Here is a 26332-nt window from a genome sequence, read left to right on the forward strand (position 1 = left end):
TAATAAATGATTCCATAGATTTCTAGACATGAAATGTATGTGGTTAGGAGTAACTATAACATTTAGAAATACCAGTGCTTTTTCCTTGTAGTATGTCTTTATCTCAGTGACATTTTATTTAGTTTTTTTCTAGACTTTGAGCATTTTTTACATTGATTTCCTAATCTTGACCCAACACCTTGGACTTTTTTCACTTCCTTTTTCTACTTCTGAAAACAAAAACTAATCAGCCAGCAAAAAAATTGAACGATAACATCTCAGTCTAGTGTTTGAAGTCCGGAGGCAGTATGTTGCACTTACTCCTTCTGTGTTGGAATATTATAAATGATTGTAGTATCTTGCCAGTGATTCCCATCCTATCATTTTATTGTAATCTTTTGATTTATTTTCTTCCAAGAATCTTAGATAAAGCCTCTTGATAGGCTGCACATGCCATTTATAAGACAGTGGTTTATATTTCCATTTAAAAATATATGGACTCAATGAATATGAATACCTGCTCAATATACATGAAAATAGAACTGAGAATCTTCGAGAGGATGGGTAACATTGGGGTAGATGGGAGGGGAAGAATGATAGGAGGGTGACACAGATCAAAATGGACTGTACAAATAAATTTACATGTTGAGCTGGGTGCCGGTGGCTCACGCCTGTAATCCTAACTACTCAGGAGGCTGAGATCTGAGGATTGAGGCTCAAAGCCAGCCCAGGCAGGAAAGTCTGTGAAACTCTTTATCTCCAATAAACCACCAGAAAACCAGAAGTGGCACTGTAGCTCAAGTAGTAGAGCTCTAGCCTTGAGCTGAAGAGCTGAGGGACAGTGCTCAGGCCCAGAGTTCAAGCCCCATGACCGACCAAAAAAAAAAAAAAAATTACATGTTGAATCGAAATTTCTTTGCACAACTGTTTATATATATATATTTTTATTGTAAAGATACTGTACACAAGGGTTTTGACACAACTATTTAAAAATAATAATTTTCTGTTTCTAATTGCTACTACTTAAGAGCCAAAGAAATACAATATTTTTTTAAGATCTCTTGTAGCTTTGCAGAAAAAGGGTTTATTCTTTGTGTGGCTGCCTGAAATGTTGATAAAAATTATCTTAGTGTTGGTGGGACAATCTGAGGGCTTGAATTTGGTGCCTAGACATTGTATGTGGGCTTTTTTCTTTTGCTCACTGTTGGTGTTCTTCCAATTGAGCTACTACTCCCTTCACTTGTTTTTTTTTTTTTTTTTCTGAGTAGTTTTTTTTTTTTTTTTTTTGAGATAAGAGTCTCACAGACTTTCCTGCTTGGGCTGGTTTCAAAATGCAATCCACATATCTAAGCTTTCTGAGTAGCTAGGGTTACAGGCCTGAGCCATCAGCTCTGAATACTTCTGCTCTTTTATCTCTCCCTCTCTGCCTCTTTCTCTCTTTCCCTCTCTTTCCCCTTTTCCCTCTCTCCCTCTCTCCCCTCTGTGATCTGTCTCTCCTCTTCTCCCTCTCTCTCACCCTCCCTCTCTCCCCCTGTGATCACACTCTCCCTCTCTCCTTCTTTCCCCCCATGGTTGCTCTCCCCCTCTCTCCCCTCTGTGATTTTAGGTAGGTTTTCCTTCCCAAAAGTTGAAAGACAACATTCATTTAATATTGTATTTGACAGATATGAAAATTGTGCTTTAGAAAAGGCTAATGATAGTAAGTGATAGAGCCTAGGATTCTATTCAGTATCTACTTAATTCTAAATCCTGAGATTTTCCTAATATATTGTTTGCCTCTGACCTCCTTCTGTCTCTGTTTTACAGAAGTCTGCATTATCTTTCTCCCTGTTTTCTTTTTTTTTGCAGTTACAGATATGGTTATGCTTTTTTTCTTTTTTTTGCTGTGTTGGTACTGGGGCTTGAATTTAACTGCCTCAAGCTCTTGCTTGGATTTTTTTACTCACAGCTGTACTCTACCATTCTATCATTTTAACCCATGCCTCCAGTGCAGGCTATTTATACTGCTTTTACATAAATGTCTTCTATGTTTTTTGTAAAATCTTTTTAGGATCTGTCCCTTCCCTCCTTCCCAAGGCTGTCTTTCCTTATATGTCAACATATCTGACATACACTGGTTCTAATCATATGGGAGTTTTTATATTATACATAATGACCTTGTCAGCTCTCAGGATCCTTATTATCCTTGCCTTACTGTTCAGAGTCTTAAACTGCACAGTTCTTCATTTCTTTTCCTTGGGAGATAGCTAAAATGCTGATTTCCCTTCCTCAGATATCTGGAGGAAATTACATACATTACTGATTCCATAATACTTGATGTTTGAGTTATTTCATTGTTTTTTAATTAATTAACTAATTAATTAATTAATTGCCAGTCTTGGGGCTTGAACTCTGGGGCCAGGCACTGTTCCTGAGCTTCTTTTGCTCAAGGCTAGCACTCTACCATTTGAGCCGCAGAGCCATTCGGGCCTTTTCTGTGTATTTGGTGCTGAATCATCGAACCTAGAGCTCCATGCATGGTAGGCAAGCACTCTACTACTAAGCCACATTACCAGCCCTTGTGTTGTTGTTGTTTTTTTGTTAGTGGTGGGGCTTGTACGCTGGGCCTGGGTATTGTCCTTCAGCTCTTCAGCTCAAGGCAAGCGCTCTACCACTTGAGCCACAGCACCACTTCTGGTTTTCTGGTGGAGATAAGAGTCTCATGGACTTTCTTGCCTGGGCTGGCTTTGAACCACTATCCTCAGATCTCAGCCTCCTGAGTAGCAAGGATTACAGGTGTGCTTTTTATATTTTATAGTCACCATTTGTTGCCACTGATAGTTAGCTCTGATTTCACAACTGATTCAGAACATAAGATAGTGATTTCTTTTGAAATGTTAAAGATTGTTTAGTCTTTAAAAACTCAACATTTAACATTTTCCAAATAGTCCTTGATGTGATGCCATCTTCAGAGGCTTGACGGTCTAATTATTTGTGTGTGTGTGTGTGTGTGTGTGTGTGTGTGTGTGTGTGTGTGTGTGTGTGTGTGTGTGTGTGTGTGTGTGTGTGTGTGTGTGTGTGTGTGTGTGTGTGTGTGTGTGTGTGTGTGTGTGTGCGCGCGCGCTAATCCTGGGGCTGGAACTCAGGGCCTATCCCTGAGCTGTTTTGCACAAGGCTAGCACTCTACTACTTGAGCCACAGCACCATGTTAGGCTTTTTGCTGGTTAATTGAAGATAAAAATCTCATGGACTTTTCCTGCTTAGTCTGGCTTGGAACTGTGATGGCCAGATCTCAGCTTTCTGAGTAGCTAAGATTATAGGTCTGAGCCAACAGCACTCAGCTGTTTCATATTCTTTTGTGTTTCATATTCTTTTGTGTTTCATAGTCTTCTCATGATACCAGCCCACATACCAAGTAGATCAGATGAGTTGTAACATCAGCATCCTTTGTGCAAATTCCCTGTTATCTTTTCTTTAGTTTTTACTTAGGATATTTACCTACCTTCTGCCCTACACATTTATAATGTGAATTCAAGGGTTCTGCTTTATTCTATGATTACACAAGCTGTTGCTTGTGTTTAAAACCTCCCTCCCTCCCTCCTTCCTTCCCTTTTTGGGTCTGGTTATGGAGCCTGAACTCTGGGCCTGGGTGCTGTCCCTCAGCTCTTCAGCTAAAGACTAGCACTCCTTACCACTTGAACCACAGAGCCACTTCAGGCTTTTTTTTTGTTTTCCTGCTTATGTGGTGCTGAGGAATCGAACTCAGGGCCTTATGCATGCAAGGCAAGTGCTCTACCACTGAGCCACCTTCCCAGCCCCTTCTTTCTTTCTGTCTGTCTGTCTGAACTCTGGGCACTGTCCCTCAGCTCTTTAGCTCAGGGCTAGCACTCTACCTACCACTTGAGCTGCAGTACAACTTTGGACTTTTTTTCTGCTTATGTGGTGCTAAGGAATTGAACCCAGGGCCTCATGCATGCAAGGCAAGCACTCTACCACTGAGCCACCTTCCCAGCCCAGGATTTCAGTTTCTAAATCATGGTTTATTCTTTGAATTTCACCTTTATTACCATATGTCCTAAAATTGATCTTTATATTTATTTGGAATTTAGTCTGTAGTTACATTTATTGTGTATAGCACCTAGTGGTATTTTGTTTTATATTTTAAAGTTAACTTGAATATTTTTAAAAATTAGTTTTAACTTAATGTGTGTTTTCCTGTAAGAATAAGATACTGATGCGAATGAAAGGATTAGGGAAGTGGATGATTTTGCAGAGTCCTCAGAGTATGATGAGTTAAGACATATCTAAAGGTAATGATAGGTGAAACAAAATCATAGTCATTTTGTTTGAGTTCTTTTGGATCATAAATTATTAAGTATTATTGTTGCTTTAAAGCATCCAGCAAAATATTTTAAGTGAATGAGAACTATTAGACCATTGGACATGTCAGAGGACCCAGCTGACTCCATTGTCCATTTACCAATTTCTCTTAATGTGATTTAAAAAAAAATTGTTATTATAAAGATGATGTATAGCCGGGTGCTGGTGGCTCACGCCTGTAATCCTAGCTACTCAGAAGGCTAAGATCTGAGGATCATGGTTCAAAGCCAGCCTAGCCAGGAAAGTCTGTGAGACTCTATCTCCAATTAACCACCAGAAAACCAGAAGTGGCACCGTGGCTCAAGTGGTAGAGCGCTTGCCTTGAGCTGAAGAGCTGAGGGACAGTACCCAGGCCCAGAGTTCAAGCCCCATGACTGACGACGACCAAAAAGGTGATGTACAGAAGGGTTCCAGTTACATAAGTCAGATAATGAGTACATTTCATTTTGGACAGTGCCACTCCTTCCCTTGCTGTCTGTTTTACCCTCCCATCCCTACCCACAAGTTGTATAGTTCATTTTCAACATATGGTCTAGTGAGTACCACTGCTGCATTTATTCTCCCTTTGTCCCTCTGTTTCTGTGTCCCCCTTACCCTCCCAAAGATAGACAAACAAGACAAAAAGAAAAGAAAACAAAAACAACAAAGGAAAGACCATTTCCTGGAGTTTAATTCTATAAACATTTCATGTGATCAGAGGTTCATAGGCATTGTGCCTTTGTATTCCTCCCTTAAGAGTCTGCTTCTTTGGTCTTACTGTGGGTAAATGTCTATAGAGTCCTGTATAGTTTATCAGGTCCTAATATTTTAGATCTAGCTTCCACATATGAGAGAAAACATTTGTCATTTGTCTCTCTGAACTTGGCTTACCTTACTTAACACAGTTTGTTCTAGGTCCATCCATTTCCCTGCAAATGACATACTGCTTTTGTAATTGCTGTGTAAAATTGCATTGTGAATATGTACTGAATTTTTTTTTTAGGACATCTGGGCTGTTTCTGTAACTTGGCTATTGTATAGTGCCGCAGCGAACATGGATTATATCTCTATGGTATTCTGGTTTGTGATGTTCTGGATGCTCAGGATTAGTATGGCTGGGTCTAGGGAAGATCTATGTTTTAGTTTTTTGAGGAAACTCCAGACTGCTGTCCAGAGTGGTTGTACTAGTTTGACATTCCTACCAACAGTGCAGTAGGGTTCCTTTCCAGCATTTGTTGTTGTTTGAATTCATTATGTTGGCCTGGGGATGAGATGGAATTTCAGTCATTTTGATTTATATTTTCTTTATGGCTAGGGGTGACTAGCATTTCCTCATGTGTTTCTTTGCCATTCTTACTTCTTCTGAGAAGTCATTCTCTCCATAGCCTCTTTGCCCATTTAGTGATTGGTTTATTAGTTTTGGGCTAATAATTCTTGAGCTCCTTGTATATTCTGGATACTATGTCTTTGTCAGATGTATTACTGATGAAGATCTTCTCCTAGTCCTTTGGCTGTCTTTCTAGTTTAGAAACTGTCCTTTGCTCTCAAACATGTTTTTCATTCACACATATCTGAATACATTCCTTCATAAAATTATCTGCTCTCTATTTAGCTTTGTTATTGATGTCACTCATTTCTGAGCTTTTCTTAATTCTTCTTTCTTTTTGACCTCTACCACATCATTCATCTTCTGAAAACTTGTTTGTACTACTTCAAATTGTTTCTTCTTGCTACTGACTTATAATTTGGATCTTCCTTCATCTTCCTGTCATATTCTTGTCTATTTTCCTATTTTTGGTCTTACCTCTCATATCTGATCTTATTTTCTCACCTTTGTTATTTCTCATCTTTGTTGCTTCTCGCCTTTGTTGTCTTGTTTTTATTTATTTCTGTAGACCTACTGAACTACTTGTGGAACCTTGCAAAAAGGCTTTTTCTGGCTTCTGCCTTTGGGCATTCTCTTTGAACATGTGTTGGGTAATACTCCTTTCTTGTCTTGATTCAGGAAATTGGTCATTGTCTTTATTTTTTGGTCTTTAGCTGGGTTTGATTTCTTTTTTCTTTTTTTTTTTGTCGGTTGTGGGGCTTGAACTCTGGGCCTGGACGCTGTCCCTCAGCTCTTCACTCGCTCAAGGCGAGCGCTGTACCACTTGAGCTACAGCGCCACTTCTGGTTTTCTGGTGGTTTATTGGAGATAGGAGTCTCATGGTCTCTCCTGCCCGGGCTGGCTTTGAACCGCGATCCTCAGATCTCAGCCTCCTGAGTAGCTAGGATTACAGGCGTGAGCCACCAGCGCCCGGCAGCTGGGTTTGATTTCAAGGTTTCATTTTTGCTTGTCACTTTAATGTTCAACTTATGCATATGATTTTGCGACTTAGGTTGTGCAATGCTGTTACTGCTCACTTTTTTCCCTAGCTTTTTCTATTGTTCCAATTAATTAGTTATATAACTTGCCATATAGACTTGTAGTACATAGCACATTGCATGTAATGTTGCTTAGACTTTTGTTTGGGTGTATGGAATTGAATTCAGGGTACATTGTACACCTGTGAATTGCTATCCTGTGAACTTATTGAACAGATTGTGTGTGTGTGTGTGTGTGTATGCATCTTCTCCATACAATGTGCTTTTGTTTTTTTAAATTGTTATTATAAAGGTGATGTACAGAGGTGTTGCAGTTACATAAGTCAGGTAAAGAGTACATTTCATTTTGGACAGTGTCACCCCTTCCCTCTCCTTCTCTCCCCCCCACTCACAATTTGTATAGTTCATTTTAAACATAGTGTCTAGTGAGTATCACTGCTGTATTTGTTTAGTTTGTCCTTCCATTTCTGTGCCTCCCCCTCCCACAAAGCTATAAATGAACAAGACCGAAAAGAAAATGAAAAAGCAATAAAGAGAAAACTTGTTTGCATTTCTGGAGTTCATTTTAATAACTACTATTTTATATGATCAGATGCACATTGGCATTGTGCCTTTGAGTTCCTTTCCTAAGAGTATGCTCCTTCGGTCTCACTGTGTGTTAGTGCTTAGAGCAGTACTTTTATGTATTGTCCATATGGAATACAAATGTCTAACCATATGTAGAGAAAAAGGTATGGAATAACATCTAGTGGCCCATTATACTAGTAATTGGAGCACCTAGAGAGGCAGGTGCTTATTTAAAAAAATATTTTGAGAAATAATGGACATGTATATTCCAAAGGTGAGGTAAACTATAAATTCATAGATCCAAGGAGCCAAATGAACCTCAAACTCAAGAAACATGAAAAAAGTTACACCTAGCCACATCAAAGACAGTCCTAGAGAAAAGAAGAACATTTTTAGGAGCCAAAGAAATAATATAAACCAGGACTGGGAAGGTGGCTCAGTGGTAGAGTGCTTGCCTTGCATGAATGAGGCCCTGGGTTCGATTCCTCAGCACCACATAAGCAAAAAGAAAAAAGCTAGAAGTGGCACTGTGGCTCAAGTGGTGGAGGGCTAGCCTTGAACTGAAGAGCTGAGGGATAGTGCCCAGGCCCAGAGTTCAGGCCTCACGATCGGAAAAAAAAAAAAAAGAAAAGAAATAATATAAACCATACTGGAGCAATATTCATAAAATAGATGAAGAAAAAAATATCAGCCTAAGATTCTGTATTTTGAAAAAATTGTCTTGTAGGAATGCCAAATGAGTAAATTCAAATTAGGTATATAGTTTAGTTATCACAGCAATGCTAATTTCATGGTTTTGGAGAGAGAGAGAAAGAGAAAGAGAGAGAGAGAGAGAGTATAACCATTATGTTGGTGAAAGGTTCTATTTATTTATTTATTTATTTATTTATTTATTTTTTTGTCGGTCGTGGGGCTTGAACTCTGGGCCTGGGCGCTGTCCCTCAGCTCTTCAGCTCAAGGCTAGCGCTCTACCACTTGAGCTACAGCGCCACTTCCGTTTTCTGGTGGTTTAGTGGAGATAGGAGTCTCATGGTCTCTCCTTCCCTGGGCTGGGTTTGAACCGCGATCCTCAGATCTCAGCCTCCTGAGTAGCTAGGATTACAGGTGTGAGCCACCAGCGCCCGGTGAAAGGTTCTATTTATTGTGAAACGTAAATTTATATTAAATTTATTTTGTGAATAGCAAAATAGCTGTGGGTATAATTCAGTGTTTTCCCAAGGCCTTCAATTCAGTCCCTAGCACTGCAAAACAAATGAAAGAAATGAGAAAATGAAGTAAATGCTTTAAGACATTAAAAACCTTACAGAGTGACAGACTGGGATGCTTCTATAATTACAACACCAGTTTCAAGGCCAGTCTGGGATACATGTATAGACTGCTGGAAAAAATTCACTACCAACAGATCTATTTCAATAAATACTAAAAGAAGATAGAAGGAAAGTAATTCCCTATGGAAATCTGGATCGTCAACAGAAACTGTGAGTAAATGCGAGAAACTTACTTAAGTTTTTTCAAAAGTAATTTTTGAGACCCAGAGTAGTAACAATGAACTTACAGTATTTATAAACATGTAAAAAAATAGGACAATAGCAAAATGTTGGAGAGGAGAAATAGAAGTATAATTGGCGACCTTCTACTGTATCTGAGGTAGTAAAGATAATTAGATGATGGTCAGGGTCAGTATTATGGATTGAATTATGCCCATTGCTCCATATATGTTGAAACCCTAAACCCTAATGTAACTATTTGGACAGGAATCTTTACAGATTTAATTAAGGTTAAATTAATTAATGTTTAATTAAGTTTAAGCCATAAGGATGGCATCCTAACGCAGTATAACTATTGGCCTTATAAAACAAGGAAGAGACTATATATGATTTGAATACACAGAAAGACAATGTGAAGATACAGTTGGAAGGTATCTGTTTCAAGACCAAGCCAGATGCTGGTGGCTCACACCTGTAATCCTAGCTACTCAGGATCTGAGGATTGTGGTTCAAAGCCAGCCTGGGCAGGAAAGTCCATGAGACTCTTATCTCCAATAAACCATTCGAAAACTGGAAGTGGCGCTGAGGCTCAAGTGGTAGAGCACTGGCCTTGAGCTGAAGAGCACAGGAACAGAGCCCAAGCCCAGAGTTCAAGCGCTGCGACGGACCAAAAAAAAAAAAAACAAGACCAACAGATTCAGGAAAAACTACCTATGGTACCACCATGATCTTGGTGGTAAGAAAGTTTCTTTTGTATAGTTTCTGATGTCTTGATATGGCATTCCTAGAAGACGTTAATACAGTTGGTGATAAGCTACAGATACATACTTGAAATTTAAGGCAACCAGTAATAGAACAGATTTTCAGCTAATAGTGAAGCAAGAGTACAAAAGAAAATCATAAAAATATTCAGTGGATCCCAGAATGAGAGAGAGGAGTAAAAAAGAACATCAAGTGAAACAATTATATTATTGAGACATTAAATTGTCCGAACATCACAGTAAGAGGAAGTGATTTTCAGGTTGAATTATAATAGGCTTGTTGAGTGTTAGTAGTTCATGCCAATAATCATAATAGGCTTGCTGAGTGCTAGTAGCTCATGTAAATAATCATAGCTGCTGAAATCTGAGAATTGAGATTCAGCCCTGGGCATTCATTTTTAATTAACCAGTCTAAAAACAAACCAGAAGTGGAGGCATTCCTCAAGTGGTACAACATGGAGGGGGGGGGGGGGGGCTCAAGTTCAAGTACAGAAACCAAATCCTAATACAAGTCTCAGTTATATGATGCTAACAGTTAGAAACTTTAAACAAAACAAAAAATGTTAAAGTTGAGCCACACTACTCAAGATAGCTGGAACTGCATATTATTTGAATTAACTAGGCTTAAAAGTAGAAATTGATTCCAGAGAGAGTTATTTGGAAGAGAGTCTGGGACTGGAGTGACAGGAAGACCATAAGTTTGAACTTTGTTTTTGTTTTTTTTTTGGTCAGCCGTGGGGCTTGAGCTCTGGGCCTGGGCGCTGTCCTTCAGCTCTTCAGCTCAAGGCTAGCGCTCTACCACTTGAGCTACAGCGCCACTTCCAGTTTTCTGGTGGTTTATTGGAGATAGGAGTCTCAGAGTTTCTCCTGCCTGGGCTGGCTTTGAACCGCGATCCTCAGATCTCAGCCTCCTGAGTAGCTAGGATTACAGGCGTGAGCCACCAGCGCCCAGCTGAACTTTGTTTTTTTTTTTTTAAAGAAAAATCAGAGGATAAAAAACAACAAGGAAATGGACATACCATTCTTAAATGTTGATGTACCTAAAAATAAGTTGTGGTTTGTTTTTTTTTTTGTTCCCCCTCCTCCCCCCCCAAAGCTTGAACTACTCAGAGCTTGGGTGATGTTCCTGAGCTGCTTTGTGCTCAAAGCTAGTGCTCTACCACATGAGCCACAGCAGCACTTCCAGCTTTTTCTGTTTATGTGGTACTGAGGAATCGAATCCAGTTTATTGGAGGTAAAAGTCTCACAAACTTTCTTGCCCAGGCTGACTTCAAATCATGATCCTCAGATCTCAGCCTTCTGACAAGGATTACAGATGTGAGTCACCAGGCACCCAGTTTTAATAATAGCTTTAAACTACATGAGATAAAGCCTGCTAGAAATGGAAAGAGAAATAGGCAATATTAGGCACTTTTTTTCTCCCTCTCAATAGTAGGAAACAGCCAATATGAAATAGAAAACTTGAATAAATTAAATCCTACAAGTTAGCCAAGTGCTGGTGGATCCCACCCATAATCCTAACTATGCAGAAATCAGGGGATCGCATATTGAAGCCAGCCCAGGCAGAAATGTTCATGAGAGTCATTTCCAGGTACCCACCAGAAAAGTCAGAAGTGTAGCTATGGTTCAGGTGGTAGAACACCAGCCCTGAGTATAAAAGCTAAGGCACAGTGCCTAGACTCTGAGTTTAAGTCCTAGTACCAGCAACTCTTCCCCCTCCCCCCCAAAAAAATCCAGTTTTTTTTTTTTTGGTCGGTCGTGGGGCTCAAACTCGGCCTGGGCGCTGTCCCTCAGCTCTTCAGCTCAAGGCGAGCACTCTACCACTTGAGCTACAGCGCCACTTCCGGTTTTCTGGTGGTTTATTGGAGATAGGAGTCTCATGGTCTCTCCTGCCCGGGCTGGCTTTGAACCGCGATCCTCAGATCTCAGCCTCCTGAGTAGCTAGGATTACAGGTGTGAGCCACCAGCGCCCGGCTCCAGTTTGTTTTTTGTGATTGGCATTTTATAGAGCACTGCCTACTAATGACTAAATACATCTTCTCAAAGTGACTTGGAACATCGACCAAGATAGACGAATTTTGCTAAGTCATGAAACACTCCAGTAAATTTAAAAGAATTCATATCGTACAGATTTCTGGCATTACAATGTGTCCTGATCAAAATTAGCCCTACTAGCACCCTTCTTTACCTTTCTTTTAATACAATTTCAGCAGGCTTCAGTGCTGAGATTTTTTTTTTTTTGCCAGTCCTGGAACTTGAACTCAGGGCCTGGGCATTGTCCCTGAGCTTCTTTCGCTTACAGCTATTGCTCTACCACTTGAGCCACAGCACCATTTCTGGCTTTTTCTGTTTATGTGGTACTGAGGAACTGAATCCAGGGCTTCATGCATGTGACACAAACACTCTACCACTAAGCCATAATCCTAGTCTGAGATATATTTTGAACTGAGTAGAATAAAAAACATCAAAAGTTTTGGGATACTACTAAATCAGAATCAGACATATATAACACCAAATGCCTATATTAGAAAAGGATTCTAGGATGGGAATGTGGCTTAATGGTATTGTGCTTGCCTAGCATACATGATGCTCTGGGTTTGATTTCTCAGTACCACATAAACAGAAAAAGCCAGAAGTGGCACTGTGGCTCAAGTGGTAGAGTATTAGCCTTGAGCAAAAAAAAGAAGCTCAGGTACAGTGCCTAGGCCCTGAGTTCAAGCCCTAGGACTAGCAGGAAAAAAAAAAAAAGATTCTAAAATCCATGAGTATAAAGTCAGCCTGAAGAACTAGAAAAAAACAGCAGGTTGAAACCCTCCTAAAGCACAAGAAAATCATATCAGCATCAATAGAAAACGGTAACAATGGAAAAAAAATTAATGAAACCAGAAGCCTGTTCATTTTTTTTGTTTTGTTTTGTTTTTCGTTTTTTTGGTTGGTCATGGGGCTTGAACTCTGGGCCTGGGCACTGTCCCTGTGCTCTTCAGCTCAAGGCGAGCAGTCTACTGCTTGAGCCACAGTGCCACTTCCTGTTTTCGAGTGGTTTATTGGAGATTAAGAGTCTCATGGACTTTCCTGCCTGGGCTGGCTTTGAACTGCAATCATCAGATCTCAGCCTCCTGAGTAGCTAGGATTACAGGCCTGAGCTATAGCGCCCAGCTCTGTTTTTTTTATTTATTTTTTATTTTTTTACATTTTTTAATTTTTTCCCCAGTACTGGGACTTGAACCCAGGGCTTGGGCACTGTCCCTGAGCTTCTTTTGCTCAAGGCTAGCACTCTACCACTTGAAGTCACAGTGCCACTTCTGGCCTTTTCTGTTTATGTGGTACTGAAGAATCGAATCCAGGGCTTCATGCATGCTAGGTAAGCACTGTACCACTGAGCCGCAACCATTCCCAGCCCAGTCTAAATGCCTTCATTGGTGAATTTTACTTAATAGTAGAGAAATATTTGAAAGAAATAGTACATATTCATCATGAACTTTACCTGAAAACAATAAAGGAAAGAAATACTTTCTAGCTTATTTTATATGATTCCAAAAGCTAGAACCAATGCCCTCATATCCATAGTTGCATTGTTCACGAAATTTTTTAAAGACAGACTACATAATAGTGGCAAAACTTTAGAACAAGTAGATCTTGTTTCTTGGTTCATTATTTTAGAAAGTCACTTAATTCAATTAGCCAAATAAAATCAGCATAATGATCTAAGTAGATGGAACGTATTTGACAAAAATCAAGTATCTGTTCCTTATGAAAATTCAGTAAACTGGAAAGAAATACAAGGGATTCTTATAAAATACATCTATGAAAAAAATTACAAATAACATACTCTATGCTAGGAAGCTAAATGCAAAAACTAAGTTCAAAATAAATATAAAATCAGTATATCCAACTAAACTCTATTGCTATACCAATGGTAATATCAAAAAAGATATGTTCATGCCTTAATTCCCAAAGAATGAATTTTATCTTTTTTTTTTTTTTTTTTTGGTTGGTCCTAGAGCTTGAACTCTGGGCTTGTTCCTGGGCTCTTCAGCTCAAGGCTAACTCTACGACTTGAGCCACAGCACCACTTATGGTTTTCTGGTGGTTACTTGGAGATGAGAGTCTCACGGACTTTCCTGCCTGGGCTGGCTTTGAATTGGGATCCTCAGATCTAACTTCTGAGTAGATAGGATTACAGGCGTGAGCTACGGGCGCCTGGCATGAATTTTATTCTATTTGAAAAAAGTGTATTAGAAAATAAAAGATATTAAGATGAGATCATCTGGAATTATCCAGTGGGTCTTAAATCCAACAATAATTGTTCTTACAAGGCTGAAATACAGGGGCTGGGAAGGTGGCTCAGTGGTAGAGTGCTTACCTTGCATGCTTGAGGCCCTGGGTTCGATTCCTTAGCACCACATAAGCAAAAAGAAAAAAGCTGGAAGTGGCGCTGTGGTAGAGCACTAGCCTTGAGCTGAAGAGCTGAGGGACAGCGCCCAGGCCCAGAGTTCAGGCCCACGACCGGACCCCCCCCCCCCCCCCCAAAAAAAAAAAAAAAAAGCAAGGCTGAAATATATTACACACATAAGAGAAGGTGATTGGAACATGTAGCAGAAATTGAAGTGATGTAGTATAACCACAATAAGCTGAAGAATTCAAAAGGCTAATATAGATAGATTTTACTCTAGACTTTTTGGAGGGGATATCAATCTGCCAACCCTCCTGTTTTGGACTTCTGGCCTTCAGAATTGTATGAGAATAAATTACTGTTAATGGTAAGCCACCACCTTTGTGGTGATTGTTCTAGCAGCCAATAGGAAATAGCAATAGTCAATCATAAGGTAAAATTAAAACTATACCATATTAACATAAAAATTATATAAAATTTGAATCTTAGGAGCTTGGTTCAAAGTCAACTCAGGGTAGGAAAGTCTGGGAGACTCTTATCTCCAATTAACTACCAAAAAGCTGGAAGCTCAAATGGCAAAGCAAAAAAGTTGTGGGACATAACCCAGGTCCTAAGTTCTAACTCTTAAGGATCATTGTGACAAAAGGTATGAACATTTAAAATTGAGAAACAACATTGAGAAAAATTAAAGACCTAAATTTGGGAGACTCAGTAATTGCTAAGGTGTCAGTCCCCAAAATTGATGAGATCCAAGATTTTTTTTTTTTTTTTTTTTGGGTCAGGTCGTGAGGCCTGAACTCTGGGCCTGGGCGCTGTCCCTCAGCTCTTCAGCTCAAGTCTAGCACACTACCATTTGAGCCTTAGCACCACTTCCGGCTTTTTTTTTCTTCTGCTTATGTGGTGCTGAGGAATCAAACCCAGGGCCTCACGCATGCAAGGCAAGCGCTCTACCACTGAGCCACCTTCCCAGCCCCCCAAGATAATTTATAAAATGAAGTCTTGGCATATTATTAAGTAGAAACCAGAGACTTTATTCCATTATTTGTATGAAAATGAAAAGGAATGTTAAGCCAGAGCAATTTAAAACAAGATGAAAAAGATGTAGTGCTTATATTACCTGAATTACTTTTATAGTAGCTGCACTGAACAAGACAATGTGACATTGACATAAAGATAAACAGATTTTTCTCCACAGAATAGAGAGTTTCTTTATTGAAATTAACTTGTGAGTTAAGTTTCCGGACACACTATTCAGTGGAGAAAGATCCTTTTAGGAAATTATGTTAGAACAGTTGAAAATATATGTGCTTAGAAAGAAAAATGTTCTAAATGAGATCATAGGCTTAAATGTAAAGTATAAAGCTACAAAATACAGGAAGAAACGAGTAAAATGTCTGTGGCTTTGATTAGGTAAATGTTTAGATTTATGGGTCTATTAAAAAGAAAGTGGGTTGTTTGAAAGAGAAATAAAAGATAAACCATATTCTGAGAGAAAATATTTGTAAATTATATGACAAAAGGAATTTTGTCTAGAATATATAAAGAACTCTCAAAGTAACACAATAGAGAACAAAACATTTAATAAAATGACCCCAACATGTTAACACTTTATCAAAGAAGAGATAGAATAGCTAATATTATTATTATTAATAACAAACAGCAGTACATAGTCATAAGAAGTGCAGATTTAGCCAGGCTCTGTGGCTCACGCCTGTAATCCTAGCTATTCAGAAGGCTGAGATCTGAGGATCATGGTTCAAAGCCACCCAGGCAGGAAAGTCCGTGAGACTCTTATCTCCAATAAACCCCTCGAAAACCGGAAGTGGTGCTGTAGCTCAAGTGGTAGTGCCCTTGCCTAGAGCTAAAGAGCTCGCCTTGAGCTGAAGAGCGCAGGGATAGTGCCCAGACCCAGAGTTCAAGCCCCACGACTGACTCTCCCCCAAAAAATGCAGATTTAAGCCAAAAAATGTCGAATACAACAGTGAACAGATATGTTATCTCAGCAGTTGAGAGTTCCAGTCAAGCTTGTGTTTCAGAAAATAAAAACTCAGTGCATAACCATATATGAGTACATAACTAGGATGTTTAAAATGAAAAATACGTTGGTTTTTTGGTTTTGTTTTATTTTTGTTTTTTGTTGGTCATGGGGCTTGAACTCTGGGCCTGGGCACTGTCCCTCAGCTCTTCAGCTCAAGGCAAGCACTCTACCAACTTGAGCTACAGCGCCACTTCCAAAGCATACATTCTTGAGAACAGAGAAACCTGTTCCCCTATACAGCACTTTTGGAAATAATGAAACAGGACAACTAGTTTCTTTAAAAAGGTTATGTATAGTCTGGGTGCTATTGGCTCACGCATTCATGAGTCTGAGATTTGAGGGTGGAGATGGAAAGCCTACCTGGGCAGGAAAGTCCATGAGACTTTATCTCCAATTAACTACCAGAAAAGTGGAGCTGTGGCTCAAAGTGGTAGAGCACTAGTCTTGAGCAGAAAAGCTCAGGAACAGCATGTAGTCCCTGAGTTCATGCCTTCTGGTTGTTATGTGTACATACTTACAATGTGTAAGTATTCAATGTTGATAATTAAGCAGAAGTAACAAAATATATGTACATAAAAGGACCCGTATATGATCGCTTATAGTAACTTAATTTGTAATAACTCAAAATTGGAAAAATCTAGTAGATGAAGGGATTAACAAATTGTGTTACTGTTTGGTAATATTGTTGATTACTGATCAAATATTATAGATGGAATGGAATAGATGACTCTGATGCAGAGTAAAAAAGAAGCCAGTTGAAAAACTTAGAGGCATATACAATTGGTTTATATATAATTCTAGAAAATTCAAACTTACAGTGACTTAAAGTTGATCAGTTATTTGGAAACATGATGGTAAAAAAAAGTTTGAAGAAGGGCTTTAAAGAAGTTTAGAAAAACTTAGTGATGATGGATGTATTGAGTAAATGTATTTGGATAATGGCTTTAGGGCTGTGTATGTTATGAGTTATCAAAACTTGTATATGAGCAATTATTTTATCTCAGTTATAAATGGAGATGCTAAGAACAGGTTCTAGTTCACTCAGTATCTTAGATGATAACATCTTAATAAAGCCATTAAAGCTGGATAAACTGAGTTCATTTTTGAGAAGCTAAATATTATGCAAGATAGTTTGTAGGGTCATGAGTTTTCAGTGTGGTTTTCAAAACCCTGAACAATAGTAGAGAATTCAAGTAGTTTCTTGGTCATTCTTCCATCACTATGAAACAACTTTGTTTTGCTTTGCTATACAATATATTTTACAATATCATGTAAAAAGAATTTTCATTCAATGTGAACCTGTTCCTGTTTTTCTAATTAGAAATATAATGGATGTCTGTTTTATCTTAATTGCCCTGCATATTATACTGGGCCCTTACTTTATGGATACTTTACTAAAGTCTGCTTTTAATAATGTCCACTGGGTATTAAAAACTGCATTTTACTTAAAAAACATGTTTGTTTTGGGTAATGTGATAGTAGAAAAGTATCAACTTGTATTTAACTTGGGGTTAGAACCCCATCAAAAAATTACTTCATTAGTAAATGAACCTATATTGATCAGTTGTCTATTGATGGTTATCAGTTGGGTTATGTGGTTGTCTGGATTTAATGCTATCTCATTTAAGATATAATCAATGATGTAATACTACTTTTGTGTGTGCTGGTACTGAGGCTTGAACTCAAGAGTCTAGCGCTCTATAACTTGGCTTTTATACTCAAGGGTGACATCCTCCCAATCGTCACTTCTGGACTTTTTGTGCTAGCTAGTTAATTGGATAAGAGGCTCTGGGATTTGTCCTGGGAACTTCTAGCAAGAACTGGCTTTGAATCTTAATCCTCAAAGCTCAGCCTCTTGAATAATGAGGATTATAGTTGGGAGACACTGGCACCTGGCCTATAAATAATTCTTGTAACATGTCAAAATTGTATGCCTTCTGTTTTCACTAAGTTTTTATAGTTTTAATAAATTTATTTATATTTTAAGTCAGTAATATTAAAATAATTTTAAACTAGTAATATTTTAAGAATGAATCTTTATATTGTAATCATTATTTTAAGGAGTTTTATGGGGCTGGGAAGGTGGTAGAATGCTTGCCTTAGCATGCATGAAACCCTGGGTTTGATTCCTTAGTACCACATACACAGAAAAAGCCGTAAGTGGCGCTGTGGCTCAAAGTAGAGTGCTATCCTTGAGCAAAAGAACCTTGGGGTCGGTGCCTAGGCCCTGGGTTCAAGCCCCATGACTGGCCAAAAAAATTTTTTTTTTTTACCATGAAAAATACTTTGGGTTAGTTTAAAGATACTTGAGAGCTAATCTAGCTGCAGTTAATTTATTTATACTGTTTGTTCATTATAGATTTCTTCCTGACATGGTGTCATTATTGATATAACCTAAATCATATATAGGACTGTTTCTCCTTTTCTCTCTGGTATCAATTCCTGCAGAAGAATAAAACAAATACCCAAACCATCCACTTAAGGACCTTCTTAGGAAAGGAAGCTGTTCTTTTAAGTTTCAGTTTTTATTTATTTATTTATTTATTTTAATTTTAATTTTTATTTTTTGTCAGTCATGGGCCTGAACTCTGGGCCTGGGCGCTGTCCCTCAGCTCTTCAGCTCAAGGCTAGCGCTCGACCACTTGAGCTACAGCACCACTTCCGGCTTTTTCTGCTTATGTGGTGCTGAGGAATTGAACCCAGGGCTTCATGCATGCAAGGCAAGCACTCTACCACTGAGCCACCTTCCCAGCCCAAGTTTCAGTTTTTAGGTTATTTATTTATTTGGTCTGGGTCCTAAGGCTTGAACTCAGGGCCTGGGCACTGCCCCTGAGCTTTTTTGCTCAAAGCTAGTGCTCTACCACTTGAACTTCAGCTCCACTTCAAGCTTTTTGCTGGTTAATTGGAGATAAGAATCTCACAGACTTCAGTCCTCAGATTTCACCTTTCTGAGTAGCTAGGATTACAGGCATAAGCCACCAGCACTTGGCTCAAGCTCTTATTTTAAATTCCAACCCACCGTTGAGTAGGTTTTGGACATCTGTGGTTATCTCTAGAAATTTCAATTAATGTGTTAACTTTAATAGTTTCATTAATTGTAATATACTGTAATGAATTTGAAAGCTCTTTAAGTTTGTTATAAAATTCTATTTATGATTGGTTAAAAACACAATGAGCTTTTGTCTCTATTTTCTTCTTTATAGTTCTGTAAAAATAGGCTTTCAAAATAAAATAGGTTTAAGTTGGAGAAGCTCAGTTTCAAACCCAGATAGTCTGGTATTCATTGTAATTATAGCACATATATGAAAAGCTGTTTATTTCTCAGCAAGATTCTAAAAATGTTACATGTGGATATTATTTCCTTATCCAATTTTGCAGTCTCCCTAGGAATTCATTAGTTCTAAAGTCTCATTTCTTAGGCATTTCTACTCCTAAGTTATGTGATAATTTTATTTTGACTGTCTTCTCTAAGGATAGATTTAGGGTTAACTGCTGCACATGAGATCTGATGGACTTACTTGTCCTTTCTGCAACCATTTATTTTTTATTTTTTTGGCCAGTCCTGGAGCTTGAACTCAGGGCCTAGGCGCTGTCCTTGAGCTTCTTTTGCTCAAGGTTAGCACTCTACCACTTGAGCCATAGTGCCACTTCTGGCTTTTTCTGTGTATGTGGTACTGAGGAATCAAAACCAGGGTTTCATGCATGCTAGGTACACACTTTACCAGTGAGCCACATTCCCAGTCCCCAATGTATTCTTTTGTAACAGGAAGTACTGCATTAGTAAAATGCCATGGTTGGTTTTCTTTTCCAGAAATTCTTTGGCCATCCCTTAGAGAACATGTCATTCTTTAAGAAAAACTTCAGAATCTGAAAGAGTTAAAAAATAAATTTATATATAAAACTTTTTTTTCTTTTTGGAATATACATTTTAGCTTAGCCTGGTATTTCATATCTTTGATGTATAAGTAATAGAGACTTGTTCTCTTTTTGAGGTGTATTTTACGTAACCATATACTTAGAAATTCCATATTTTATTAATATGTGTCTTATTTTCTCTGACTCAATTGTTAATGCTACGTTAAGTTTATACTTAGATTAGCCCATTGACTCATTATCTCTTAATTCTCCATTTGAACTCTGGTGATTTAAAATATCATTCATACCAAATAAAGAGGTTGTTTTGGTAGTGCTTATTAGTTGCTTATTTTTTTTAATCTCGTATAGAAATGAAACCAGACATGAATTTAATGTAGTTTGATAAGGCCAGAAGAACAATCAATGCCATAATATCTCTGAAAAAAAGTATTTTTAGTGTAGAAAGATTCATGTGATACTTTGTAGGTATTGGGTCCTCTATATTTAACTTTTCCTATTTCCTAATTGTTCCTATATATTGTTTTTCAGTCTTTTTCTTGTCTTTGTCCTATTAGTGAAATACATGCCACTATGTTGTCAAAATGTGTGTGCTTACAAAGAAGGAAGTGATTGATTTGGAAAGAAAGGCACTTTTAACCTCTATCTGTTAGAAGTGGTTTAAAGATACTAAAATTGAAACTTGTGTTTAGTTGTTTTTTTTTTTTGTCGGTCGTGGGGGCTGAACTCTGGGCCTGGGCGCTGTCTCTCAGCTCTTCAGCTCAAGGCTAGCACCCTACCACTGGAGCCACAGCTTCACTTCTGGCTTTTTTATGCTTATGTGGTGCTGAGGAATTGAACCCAAGACCTCATGCATGTGAGGCAAGCACTTTACCACTGAGCCAACTTCCCAGCCCGAAACTTGTGTTTAGTTTTGAGGTCGTTTTAATCTCCTACTTCTCTAAAATGTTAGCGTAGTTTGATAAGATGACAATAAAGGCAAAATTTACGTTGGGCAGAGATTAAAATTCTACAAATGAAAGGCTTAGATTTTAAAGTGGATTTTCAAGTTTGCTTTCACAAGTGTAATTGTACTACACTAACACCTAAAAATTAAAACCCTTGCAAATACTATCATTAAAATGGTTACTCTGTAAGAAAAGCACTGTAGAATAATACCGAGTAGAGACAAGCATTTTTTTGGGGGGGGGGGGTCCAGAAGTGTGTTAACTTCTATATTTGATTTTTAAATAGACACCAAATCCTACTGCAAGCGAGTTTATTCCTAAAGGAGGATCAACCTCCAGGCTGAGTAACGTGTCCCAGTCAAATATGTCTGCCTTCTCTCAAGTTTTCTCTCACCCATCCATGGGAAGCCCTGCTACTGCTGGATTAGCACCAGGTAAGTTGAGTAATTATTTCCAGTGAGTTCCAGATACAAATCTGTAAGCATCATTTTTTTTTTAATTTGTCAGAACAGAAATTGTATATTTCAATTAATTACTTTAAAACACATTATATATAAGTTTTATGTTGTAGCTTTTGGTACCTCAGATTGAATGTATAATTGAGAATTCTAAAACAAAATTTAAATATCAAGCAATTATATGTGAGGATTTTTTTAAAGCAAAAAAATAAACCTAAAGATGTTTGTTTGGAAAAAATTCTGAATCTTGGTGTTTCCCTTGTTTTAAAAGCATCAGCGGTGCTCTTTCAACCTTGTATAAAGATATAGAAATAGAGGAAATATTAATGTGTATATATGACTCAAAGCCTTCCTTTTGTACTGTTTTTTTTTAAGTAGTCCCATGTCATTTCAAACATATCTTTCCAGATGTTTTTAGATGAATTCTAAATACCTTTCAGATGTTTGATTACAAATGCTGTATTAATAATTTAAAATTGGATAAAGTATTTGAAACAGTAGGAAAACCATGCAACATCAGGAATCATTGTAGTTAGGAAAATTTACATCCCAATCATTTTCTTTCTGATATATCCATAATGACAGAAGAATTGAGCAAATGCACTTGTACTTTTTGTTTTGTTTTGTTGATTGTGGGCTTGAACTCAGGGCCTGGCACTGTCTCTGAGCCTCTTTGTGCTCAGGGTAAGTGCTCTACAATTTGAGCACAGCACCACTTTCAGTTTTTGAGTGGTTAGTTGAGATAAGATTCTCAGGGGACTTTTCTACCTGGGCTGGCTTTAAACTGAGATCCTCAGATTTCAGCCTCTTGAGTAGCTAGCTAGGATTATAGGTGTGTGTGCCTGGCTGTTCCTGGGGTTTTGAACATAGTTCAAGGTGACCTTTTGAGGGACACATAATCCTTCAAAGTCTTTTATCTTAAAAATTCACACTATAATGAATAGATTTTTAACGTAAAAATATGAAAAATGTCTTAGATAATGAACATTGTCCATTCCCACTAGTGTATGCCTTGGTTTGGAATGCAAGGTAAACATATTGCTGAGTAGGTTATTGTTGAGTAGGTTATTATCCTGCGATATATTTCAGCTCCATACACAGATTGTTTCTGCATCCTGTACCAGAAAATCATCACTTTGTCTTGGACAAAACAAAAATGAAACAAATGAAATACTTGTATACTAGAACAAAACCAAAAGACTTAGCTTTATCATTTGAGAGCTAGACTGCCTTCACAGCTTAATTCAACAAAGTGAATCTTGGTTTGTTACATCTGCATCAATATCTACATTAATAAGAATGGTAGAAGATAAAATATTGCAGTATTGAGTACAGCATCTGTCTAAGCAAATAAAGTATGAGTGACCCAGAACTTCTGTTGCTAAAACTTTTATCAGTACTCTCTTTCTCTCTTGCTGTCCCTACTCATCCCCTAGTATCTTAACTCCTTCCACTTGTCCCTTTACTATGTTTTCTACCATGTTCTTTTTTTTGGGGGGGGGGGGGGGGTTTCTGATCGTGGGGCCTGAACTCTGGGCCTGGGCGCTTTCCCTCAGCTCTTCAGCTCAAGGCTAGTGCTCTACCACTTGAGCCACAGCACCACTTCCAGCTTTTTTCTTTTTGCTTATGTGGTGCTGAGGAATCGAACCTAGGGCCTCATGCATGCAAGGCAAGCGTTCTACCACTGAGCCACCTTCCCAGCCCTACCATGTCTTTTTATAGATTAAGTTAAAACTAGTATACTTGCACTGCTTCCCTAGAGAGCAGTGCCAAAAGGGCATAACTCTAATAGCCTGAAAGTTTTATTTGTAAATAATACATATCATGATTTTTCCTCCATTGAAGTGAATTCACATTATTTATAGAAGTATAATCTACAAAGTTGCTATCTAAGTTTCTTAAAGAGACATTGTCTATACTTACCAGTAAAGTTGTAATCTACTATTATGTATCTTTTTTTTTTTTTTTTTTTGGGTCGGGTAGTGGGGCCTGAACTCTGGGCCTGGGTGCAGTCCTTCAGCTCTTCAGCTCAAGGCAAGCGCTCTACCACTGAGCCACCTTCCCAGCCCCTCTTGATTGAATTGTATCAGAAGTAAATATAAATGTGTTTATAAACATATATTTATAAATTAGATAATCAAAAGCAAATATATTTACATATAATATATATGCATATGTATAGATCTTATATGTAAATATACAATATATACACATATGTCTATATGTAATATTTACACACATACACCTCCCTCCCCTACACACACACCCACCACTGTTGTGGGGCTTGAACTCAGCTTGAGCACTGTCCCTGAGGACTCAAGTATAGGGCTACCACTTTGAGCCACAGTTCTACTTCTCGTTTTCTGGTGGTTAATTGGAGATAAGAATCTCACAGACTTTTTTGCCCAGGCTGGCTTTGAATCGTGTTCCTCAGATTTCAGCCTCCTGAGCAGCTAAGGTTACAGATGTAAGCCACCAGCACCCGGCAAAGTAAATATTTTTATTTGCATATTAGATCAGACTTTCTAGATTTGACATTTTCACAGATAAAAATGCTGGGGATCAACAAACCATGTTGAACACCTCTACTACTGAACTATACCCATAGTTCTCCAAAATAATCTTTTAAAGTAATGGGGCATTAAAAATAATAATAGCATTTTTAAATTTTGGAAACATTTAGTTAAAATATCCATTAGTATTGTGGTATTTCTTTAAGTGTTTTTTAGTAATTGTTTATAGGTGTGTGTCCCAGTTGGGCACAACAATTTATTTATTTATTATTGTGAAAATACTGTACAGAGGGGTTACATTTACATGGGCAAGATAGTGAGTACATTTCTTATCAAGCATTGTAGCCTCCTCCTTTGTTTACCCTTCGGGGCACAACGATTTAAATGTAGGGTGAAATTGACTGACTTTAAAACTAACATAGCTACTGCTTATTCTTCTATAAAACCTTAGTATTAGAATGGTCATTTTACTTCCTAGTAATAATGAAAGCAATTCCAGACCTATTTGAAATAAGTCAAAACCTTAATTAGATTCTTCAATTTTTTTACAACTTATTTCAAAAGTGTTTTATTCATGTGACAGTATTTTTTCTAAAAATACTGAAATGATAATGTCTTTGCATTTGTATTATTCTTCATCTTAGCTTATGTCTTAACTGCAGATTTAGCAAAGAATAAATAACTTAAATATGCTTTTATTTCAGAAAATTATTTTACTCCCTTCAACATCTATTATTTCTTACCTGTAAATACCTGGAGAACGTTCTGGGCATTTTCATTTTAGATTACAATAGTATAATCATATAAGATTATATGCTTTCTTTACTTTGTGATGCTTTAATACTATACTTTTCTATTATCAGCCTAATATATTGATAATTTATATATATAGCACCTTTTTTCGTTAGTTTTTTTGGTGTCGTTCTTTAGGCTTGAACTCAGGGCCTAGGTGCTGTCCATGAGCTTTTGTGCTTAAAACTAGTACTCTACCACTTGAGCCACAGCTCCACTTTTGTAGTTTTGGTTCTGAATTTGAGATAAGAATCTTGGACTTTCCTACCCAGGCTGGCTTTGAACCTTGATATTCAGATCTCAGCCATAGGAGTGGCTAGGTTTGGTGTGAACCACCAGTGTTTGGCTTTTTCTTTCAATTTTGATTATCCTAAAGGCTGTTGCTCTTGACAGTTGCCAAGTTACTATTTTTCTAAAAAATAAACCTTAGTTTGACATTTCTAGTTTCATTTTCTTTATGGATATCTAAACGTGTGTGTGTGCGCTCACGTACGCAACACAGTTTTTTTGTTAATAAAAAATGTAAAATATAAAAAATGTAAAAATATTTTAGCAAAATTGAGTTAGTCGTTAAGATTTGGCATTTCCATACATGACAAAAGAACAAAATTGTAATGTCTGGTACAGAGTAGGTCCTGAGTGGGTCAGCTTTGTTTTTCAAAATTTGTTTTGATCATTTAAAAAATTACAAATTACATTTTTAGCAAGTTTCAATGTACAGTAAGTAAAACATACAAAACAATTTGAATTTATAGCTAATTATAGTTGACATTAAAAGCACTAATAGGGGCTGGGAAGGTGGCTCAGTGTTGGATTGCTTGCCTTACATGCCTGAGGCCCTGAGTTCGATTCCTCAGCACCACATAAGCAGAAAAAGCCAGAAGTGGGGCTGACGCTCATGTGGTAGAGTGCTAGCCTTCAGCTGAAGAGCTGAGGGACAGCGCCCAGGCCCAGCTTTCAGGCCCCACGACCGACCAAAAAAATAAATAAAAGCACTAACAATATGTGATTATATTAAACTTCTATTGAATTGTATAGGTACCAATTTTTTATTTTTAAGAAATCAAGAGTATAGAGTTGGTGTTATTATGCTCATTTAACTAAGAAACAATAGCTACATTTCTAATCATAGTAAGTATTTGTAAGAATATTTAAGGCAGAAGTGGCGCTGTGGCTTTAGTGGTAGAGCGCTCGCCTTGAGTTGAAGAGCTGAGGGACAGCGCCTAGGCCCAGAGTTCAAGCCCCACAACCAACAAAAAAAAAAAAAAGAATATTTAGGGCATGGTACCTAACTTGGGCTTCATTCTCTTTAAGAACACTTGTAATTACATGTATGTTTTCTATTTGTAAATAGATATTTTTCTCTGGTTACAACCTTCATTATCATGAGTTTTACAAATTTCCAAAAGTTCAGAATCATTAAATTATCACCCTTAACAAAATTAACTGAGTGTGTTATATTAAGAATACTTTTCTAAGTAATTTATAGTCTAAAGATATATTTTTCTAGTGCTTCTTGCTTAGCAAAGATTTTTTAATAAGCCTTTAGGAGTGAAATTATGACTACTGAGCATTTGAAATGATAGTTTAATCTTTTATGCCACAAAAATAACTTAATTGTGAAAACAAATTGATAACTGTTCTTTTGATTCAGGTTTTTCCTTTAAAACTTCAGTTTGATCATAGACTTAGCCAGTGAATTCTTAAGAGTAATTATGTATTAAATTGATATTATTGCAATAAGATTTTAAGAGGTAGTACAGGAGCACCATATACTTCTGAGTAGTATTCAGATTTTATATCACAAGGTGGTTTGTGCATA

At 37.6% G+C, this 26332-nt stretch overlaps 1 protein-coding gene across 3 annotated transcripts in view; it reads left to right on the forward strand.

The window, feature by feature from the left end:
• The window catches only part of Pan3 (poly(A) specific ribonuclease subunit PAN3), a 147578-nt gene that overhangs the window by 42044 nt on the left and 79202 nt on the right, over positions 1 to 26332 (forward strand). For 2 of the 3 annotated variants that reach the window (XM_042685359.1, XM_042685360.1), the window contains one exon: positions 21034 to 21181. In XM_042685359.1, the coding sequence (XP_042541293.1) occupies positions 21034 to 21181 (148 nt within the window). Of the gene's footprint in view, positions 1 to 21033; positions 21182 to 26332 lie in introns of those variants that run through there. The other variant, XM_042685361.1, reaches the window with a different exon arrangement.

Source organism: Dipodomys spectabilis, unplaced genomic scaffold (assembly GCF_019054845.1).
Source record: "Dipodomys spectabilis isolate Male_0828 unplaced genomic scaffold, ASM1905484v1 ptg000095l, whole genome shotgun sequence".
Taxonomy (NCBI): Eukaryota; Metazoa; Chordata; class Mammalia; order Rodentia; family Heteromyidae; genus Dipodomys; species Dipodomys spectabilis.